This window comes from Leguminivora glycinivorella, chromosome 8, assembly GCF_023078275.1.
Source record: "Leguminivora glycinivorella isolate SPB_JAAS2020 chromosome 8, LegGlyc_1.1, whole genome shotgun sequence".
Taxonomy (NCBI): domain Eukaryota; kingdom Metazoa; phylum Arthropoda; class Insecta; order Lepidoptera; family Tortricidae; genus Leguminivora; species Leguminivora glycinivorella.
In genome coordinates, this window is record NC_062978.1 from 14,215,337 (window position 1) to 14,223,095 (window position 7,759).

General features: G+C 36.9%; 1 protein-coding gene across 1 annotated transcript; it reads right to left on the minus strand.

Moving 5' to 3' along the window:
• Positions 1–3,673: 3,673 nt before the first annotated feature.
• Positions 3,674–7,445, minus strand: LOC125229218. Its single transcript, XM_048134013.1, has 2 exons — positions 7,219–7,445; positions 3,674–3,830 (listed from the first exon to the last, which is right to left on the minus strand). Exons 1-2 carry the CDS (start codon positions 7,307–7,309, stop codon positions 3,694–3,696), a joined length of 228 nt encoding a protein of 75 aa, XP_047989970.1. The 5' UTR covers positions 7,310–7,445; the 3' UTR covers positions 3,674–3,693.
• Positions 7,446–7,759: the final 314 nt, after the last annotated feature.

The window sequence follows — 7,759 nt, forward strand, 5'->3', positions numbered from 1 at the left end:
AAATGAATTTCAAGGTCATGTACAGTCAACCATTTGGAACCCTAGGCCACTCTACAACCATGTCAAAATGACAAACAGTGAGAGATTTCTTACAATCTTATTTATAACGTCACTATGACATAGTTCCACAGTGGGGTTCCAATTCATTGACTGTACCTATCCCTTTCGGATTTTGAGTACGTACTAGTCCTTTATTTTAAGTTAGTCTAAACGCGGTCACGCTAAAGTAGTTGATATTTATTATTTATCCTGATTTCGGTGATATATGTCCATAATGTACATGATGCGAGCAAGGAGCACTATCACTATTATTTTTACATAATATAATTTAGCTCATATTTATAATTGTGTGGTTCGAAACCTGTCTGTCCCAATACGGTGTTACTTAGTCATACCTCACTTCATCTAATATATTGACAATATTTTTATGAATCTAAATAGTATTTATTATGTGTAGTTTCTAACCAACCTGTTCTAGATAATGTATAGGAACTTAGTCGAGTCTGCATCAAAACAGGTCACCTTGAGTCGATAATTATGTTAGTATGTTTGGTGATCCTACCGGTGTGAAAGACTGCCAGAGCTCAACGAGGGGCGGAGTGTTCACTTCTGTGCATGCGCACCTCTGGAGTTGCAGGTGCAGGCCATAGGCTACGAAAACATCTTATCACCAGGTTAATCGTATGCTTGTCTGCCTTCAATGTAGTATATAAAATAAATCCGGATCAGGCCGAGAACCGACGTAAAATATTCGCAAATTATGATTAGTAAATACCTTCCCTTATTTTCATTCCGCAGCAGGTGCATAAGTAGCGATTTGTTTTTGTTTTGATAACACATTGACATGCATGTCGCGTGTATTAAGCGAGATCGATCAATATCATAATCATATCCATAACACTGCGGAGCACCGCTCATTTGGCTCCTTAATAATTACATAGTTTGTGAATGCGACTGTCGGATGTTCAATTGTCTCTGTATTCCGCCAGTTTGACAAATACGCTCGCAAGCCTCACCTACACCCACACGCTCACTCGTGGCAACTAGAAACACACTAATAATTGTAATTATATTGATGGTTTGACACACGTACACGTCACTGACTGCCTTTGCAGGTATACCTGAGGCACTGGTCCCACCGCGAGCTAGTAAGCTATGAGCTATCGGCTATAAAAACGAACAAAAGATAAGCACTCCCGTGCAAATAAAAGAGACACGGCTATATTGATAGCTCACCGCTGGGCGAGTAACTATAAACATCGCCGTGTCTCTTTTATTTACACGAGAGTGATTATCTTTTGTTCGTTTTTATAGCCGATAGCTCATAGTTTACTAGCTCGCGGTGGGACCAGTGCCTAAAGGATAATTCACAGTATAAACAACAGCAACAATACGAGTAGGTACTGTGTATACCTAACTATGACCTAATTTTTTTGTGACCGTCGTTCATGTAGCAGTCGCTCATGTGCCTGTATAGTGTTCATTGTCATAAAATAAGGTAGTTTTGTCTAACCAATTTTCATCAATGTCGATTAAAATAAAGCCAAGAAAACGTATTAGTTAGACAGTTACAATACAAAACCGCCTTCAAAAATAAGCGCGTTACAAAACACGGAGAAACTAAAAAGCCAAAAATAATAAACCTTTCAATTCAGATTTCTTATCGTATTGCAATAAGCTAAACATCCAAATTATAAACAAATCAATTATTTTTGTAGTCGGTACCAGACCTATTCGTCGCCTTGCTATTGCCTGTTTGCCCCACCCAACCATACACAGGCTGGTACCGACTCCAAAAATAATTGATTTGTTTATAATTTGGATGTTTAGCTTATTGCAATACGATAAGAAATCTGAATTGAAAGGTTTATTATTTTTGGCTTTTTAGTTTCTCCGTGTTTTGTAACGCGCTTATTTTTGAAGGCGGTTTTATTTTTTGTTAAAAAGTTTATTTATTTGTTGATTTTTAGTGGTTCCTAGTGATATTATATGTATCAGTCCGAATACATGTACAGTAGTGAAAGAATTATCCTTTAACTCCTAACCATTGAGGAGTTGACCTTCCATCATCAGCTCAGCCACATAAAATTATTACCATCAGACGTAAATACTGGTGTACCTTTGAAAAATAGACTAAAAACATTACATGTGCCTATAACATTTGAAGAGTTCCCTCGATTTCTCCAGGATCCCATAATCAGACCCTGACTTGGTGCCAATGGGACCATCTCGGGGTTATACCGGTTCGATCAAAAAAAAAATTTTGAAAATCGGTCCACGATTCTCGGAGATATCGAGTAACATACATACAAAAAAAAAATAAAAAAATAAAAAAAACATTCAGTCGAATTGAGAACCTCCTCCTTTTTTGAAGTCGGTTAAAAATAGTATTAGCTGCAGCATAGTGTAAACTTATAGGTAGTAGGTACAACTTTAAACATAATTTCTTTCTCCTGATTTGAATAATATAGCCTGGCAAAGAGTAGAAAATGAAAAGAATACATCGTATTTAGTGTCCTCCCGTTTTCTTACATAAAGCTTTGAAAGTATGACATTACGATGTTGCCACTTTATCTATTTCTAATATTTTTTGCGGGTATAGTTACACCCACCCCATTAATACCACATTAATAGATTTGTGAAAAAAATAAGCGCGTTACAAAACACGGAGAAACTAAAAAGCCAAAAATAATAAACCTTTCAATTCAGATTTCTTATCGTATTGCAATAAGCTAAACATCCAAATTATAAACAAATCAATTATTTTTGTAGTCGGTACCAGACCTGTTCGTCGCCTTGCTATTGCCTGTTTGCCCCACCCAACCATACACAGGCTGGTACCGACTCCAAAAATAATTGATTTGTTTATAATTTGGATGTTTAGCTTATTGCAATACGATAAGAAATCTGAATTGAAAGGTTTATTATTTTTGGCTTTTTAGTTTCTCCGTGTTTTGTAACGCGCTTATTTTTGAAGGCGGTTTTATTTTTTGTTAAAAAGTTTATTTATTTGTTGATTTTTAGTGGTTCCTAGTGATATTATATGTATCAGTCCGAATACATGTACAGTAGTGAAAGAATTATCCTTTAACTCCTAACCATTGAGGAGTTGACCTTCCATCATCAGCTCAGTTGATTTTTAGTGGTTCCTAGTGATATTATATGTATCAGTCCGAATACATGTACAGTAGTGAAAGAATTATCCTTAAACTCCTAACCATTGAGGAGTTGACCTTCCATCATCAGCTCAGCCACATAAAATTATTACCATCAGACGTAAATACTGGTGTACCTTTGAAAAATAGACTAAAAACATTACATGTGCCTATAACATTTGAAGAGTTCCCTCGATTTCTCCAGGATCCCATCATCAGACCCTGACTTGGTGCCAATGGGACCATCTCGGGGTTATACCGGTTCGATCAAAAAAAAAATTTTGAAAATCGGTCCACGATTCTCGGAGATATCGAGTAACATACATACAAAAAAAAAATAAAAAAAAAATAAAAAAAAAAAAACATTCAGTCGAATTGAGAACCTCCTCCTTTTTTGAAGTCGGTTAAAAATACAAGCTACCTGCGTCTTATTTTCGCTTGACCACATCTGGCCCGGGGCGCGCTAACGATTAATGTAAATAGACGCACAACGCACAAGGGTAAATATTGACGGTAAGCATTGTTATTTGTAGTTTCTTTATTTAGGCATTTTGGTGACTAGCGCGATTTTCCCCTGCGGCCTTTTCTTGTGTTTGTCTCGATACATTTTCTTCTCGTAGCCGTACACCGAGTAGAATGAGAGCGGGACTACCGTTGACGATACTGGTTGGAGATCTGGAATAACAGAAAATATTATTAGTCAGGTAATAGTCAGCCATATTGTGTCTAGGCTTAATTTTTAAAATAATTAAATTATAGTCGGGAGATGTGATATTTATAGACAACTAGTATCATAATTTTTAAGAATGACATACTAAGGTACAGCGGGGCAAATCTCGACTGGGGGTCAATTGTAACTAATCCATTTTTTCCGTTATTACACTATGATGTTGAGTTCTACATGTATCCACTTAACACGCCTACCATATATAACCGGTGGACACTCTATTTAATAATGCAAACATTGTAAAACATGGAAAAAATGGACCAGTTACGTTTGCTCCCCAGTCGAGACTTGCCCCGCCTTATACTTGTTTAACATATTTTTTAACCTATTTTGCCACTGTCGTCTTCGAAAGGGACAGACAGACCCATTCTTATGTATTAAACTAAATCGGGAATAAATAGCGTTGGATTATGATTTATGTCCCGATAAATTTTATAACTTATGAGTCTAAATTGTGTTAGTATAAATAAATACACCCAAAGTTTCCTAGTATACTTAAGAAGTTATGGCCAGAATTTCTACCTTTACATTAACAATTTTCAATCATAATTTAAAATAAAGTTCCAATTATTTGCGTACAACGACCTTTATTATTTGGCCCCAGTGTTGAACCAGAACTTCCGGGTCCTTATGAGATTTTTATTTTCTGTCCAATAATGACCCGGTTGACCCGTATACATTCACGTGGCGAGTGCCGCGCCAGTCCGCTTGGCCGTGGCACGGTTGGCGAGGCCAGCCAAGCACTCTTACCACAGTTTGCGAGCATTCGCTCAGAGAACGGTATACAGGAATAGGTTTAATTATGTCATTACGCCGCGTAAAATTGGGGTTAAATATAGACAATTTTATATTTTATGTATGCGTTGAAATAAAGCTAGTAAAGTAATTAATTATGCGCTGAATGTGCCAACCTAGGCGATGATTATTACGTATTTTTATTATATTTAATTTCTTTTCGACGACCGGTCTGGCGCAGTCGGTAGTGACCCTGCCTGCTACGCCGCGGTCCCGGGTTCGAATCCCGGTAAGGGCATTTATTTGTGTGATGAGCACAGATATTTGTTCCTGAGTCATGGATGTTTTCTACGTATATAAGTATTTATATATTATATATATCGTTGTCTGAGTACCCACAACACAAGCCTTCTTGAGCTTACCGTGGGCCTCAGTCAATCTGTGTAAAAATGTCCTATAATATTTATTAAAAAAAAAAAAAAAAAAATCATTTGTAGCACAATAAACAATCATGGTTTGATTATGAATTAATAAATTAAACTAATGAAGTCATCTGATCAATCACACATAAATGTATCCGTAATTACAATCTATGTCTGTCTTATAACTATAGGTCAGATTTATCTTGATTGAATAACAATGGCATAATGTTAAGTAATTAACTAATTAGATCGCACCAGGTGGCTAAGCACAAGTTGCGTTCTGGCACGCCAGTCCATACATCGAGCGACTTCAAGCACACCTCGGACCCTAGCGATCAAATATATGAAATAGGCGCGTTCCTAGCACACAGTCTAAGCTCGTGTAGGTGAACGCGTACTATGATTATATGAGTGAAATATGACATGTCGACTGTTCGCGTATTTGACAGGCGATAACTGTGAGGTAACCGAGAGGGGGTGGGCGGCACTTAAAGCGGGGAGCGGGAGTGGCCATACTGTACGATAGTATTCTTTATTATACTGTGCTTCAAGTATGGACTCGCGGGCGAGAGCGCAAGTGGTGTTAGACCGCCAGATTGTCTGTGCACCTGCAGAATGCCATTATCGTTATTGATTAAAAATAAATCACGCATCCTCTTACAGAACCCGTACGAGTTCAGTGAACACTGTCTTGTGCAAATGTAATTCCGATAGCCATTCGATTATGCACTCTAACACTATCACTATTCGATTATAATCTTTTGCTTAGCTTAATTCGCTTTGAACAACCTAATTCTGATTGTTTTTGTTAAAAGTGCAAGCAGCTAGCGGCAACGAAGGTAATGCACTGTCTGACCTCTAACTTAAGTACTTACTAAAATAGCATTAATTACTTGTTATTTTATTTTTATATAAAACTAGCGACACGCCCCGAATTCACACGAGATTTTTTTACATAATATATATAAATATTTCTCTTGAATATTCTTTGTAGTTAAACAAAACCGCATAAAAATAATAGGTTAAAAATATAAGGATACATACAGGGTATCCCGTAAACCAAGGCCGAAATTAAAAGGGGTGATAGAGCATGTCATTGGTTTATCATCAAGGATGATTTATATAGGATTGACAATCTTCATACAAAGAATCGTACCTACCTCAATTTTTTAGCGCCACCTATTAAATACTATCATAAGTACATTGATGATGCCTACTAATTTCTTTTTTTCAAAATGTGTATTGACGTGATATAATGGTATTAAAAAGAAGAAATAATATGTCATTTGTTCTTATAAAAAAATAAAAACACGAAAAAATGTTTGCCACTTCCAGGCTGCGAAACAGCGCCATCTAGTTTTATCCCTAAAAGGCCCATAAATTTCAGGGTTACACTTTTTTGCATGGGCTTGTCAATCCCGGTACATATTGTCCTTGCTATCATATTAAGCGAATTTCACTTTAATGAAAATGTCATGGTTTTTTAGATATTGGCACTTTTTTTACTTTTAGATTTACGTTTTAAAAATTACACAAAGTAAAGTTAAAATTGTTAATATTCCTACCTTCAGGATCAGAATAACATAATTTAATCAAACCGTATTTATTTTTTATCAGGCAGAAACGTCTCCAAGCGATACTATTTATTTTTATATTAAAGGAAAATTGAAAAATATCACACCTCCAGGAGGACTCGAACCTGCGACCTACTGGGGGTCGATTTTTGAATCTCGGCCATTCGATTTCGTGAAATTCGTTCAATAATATCTACACTATTAGCGATTTAAATTCTACTAACAGTATCGAAAACGAGTGGTCATTGCCACTAGTTTTTAAATTACTTGCCGTCCTTTTTCAAAAATAGCATTACGTCGTTTTCCACAGACTTTCGAACGGCGAATTCGTGCGTTCGAAATTAGAAAATCGATTCCCTGGACCGGCAATCCAGTAGGTCGCATAATTATTATTTGTTTAATTTATTAGGTATATACCACATAACACACACATAACATCACATTCACATAACATTTTACTAAACCCCTATACTAATGAACATCTGTATAAAGTAAACAAACCAACACGGAAACAAAAACGACAGCGTTCAGTCTCATCAAAACAAATAAAGACCACGTCGCGTTTAAATCAAGCTGAGTAGATAAATTATTTCGATTAAACTCACCCGGTTTTAAAACATTGTCGGCATCCCTTCGGTACAACATTCCTGAGCAACACGCGAAAAAGCATACAACGAAAACCAAACAAAAATTCATTCTTCAAACGGCACGTATATAGCGGGATCACAGAACACGACAGCGGATATATTTCAACCTGTATTTATTTGACACCCTTCCGTGTAGCGGCGCGTACTCGTATAGACTCGAATAAAGTATTGAACGTATCGTAGCATCGGTGACATTCTGATACGGCCCGCTCTGGCGTTCCGAGTTCGCAAAATCTAATATGAATACGCTTTTGGTAAATACGCTCCGGGTACGGGATCACGTACTCTCTTGTAAATAATGTTTGGACGTGGGCCTAATAAAATGAAATTCGGAATGGCAGTCTTTACGTACGACTATGACTCTTCGACGAAAAGAACAATTGAATACTCGTAAGGTGTAACGAATGTCGCTCACATGACGGCGTTTTCTTGCAGAGTCAGGGGTATGCTTTGTTTTAACATCAGTTAGGGTCCTTGCAAGATCAGGGTAGTTTCTACA

What these genes read in the sequence shown, in the direction of transcription:
- LOC125229218 (XM_048134013.1), bottom strand. Translation starts at nt 7,309, where the DNA reads ATGAATTTTTGTTTGGTTTTCGTTGTATGCTTTTTCGCGTGTTGCTCA. An exon ending in CGACAATGTTTTAAAACCGG is followed by an intron (nt 3,831 to 7,218) that starts GTGAGTTTAATC and finishes CTGTTATTCCAG; the next exon opens with ATCTCCAACCAGTATCGTCA.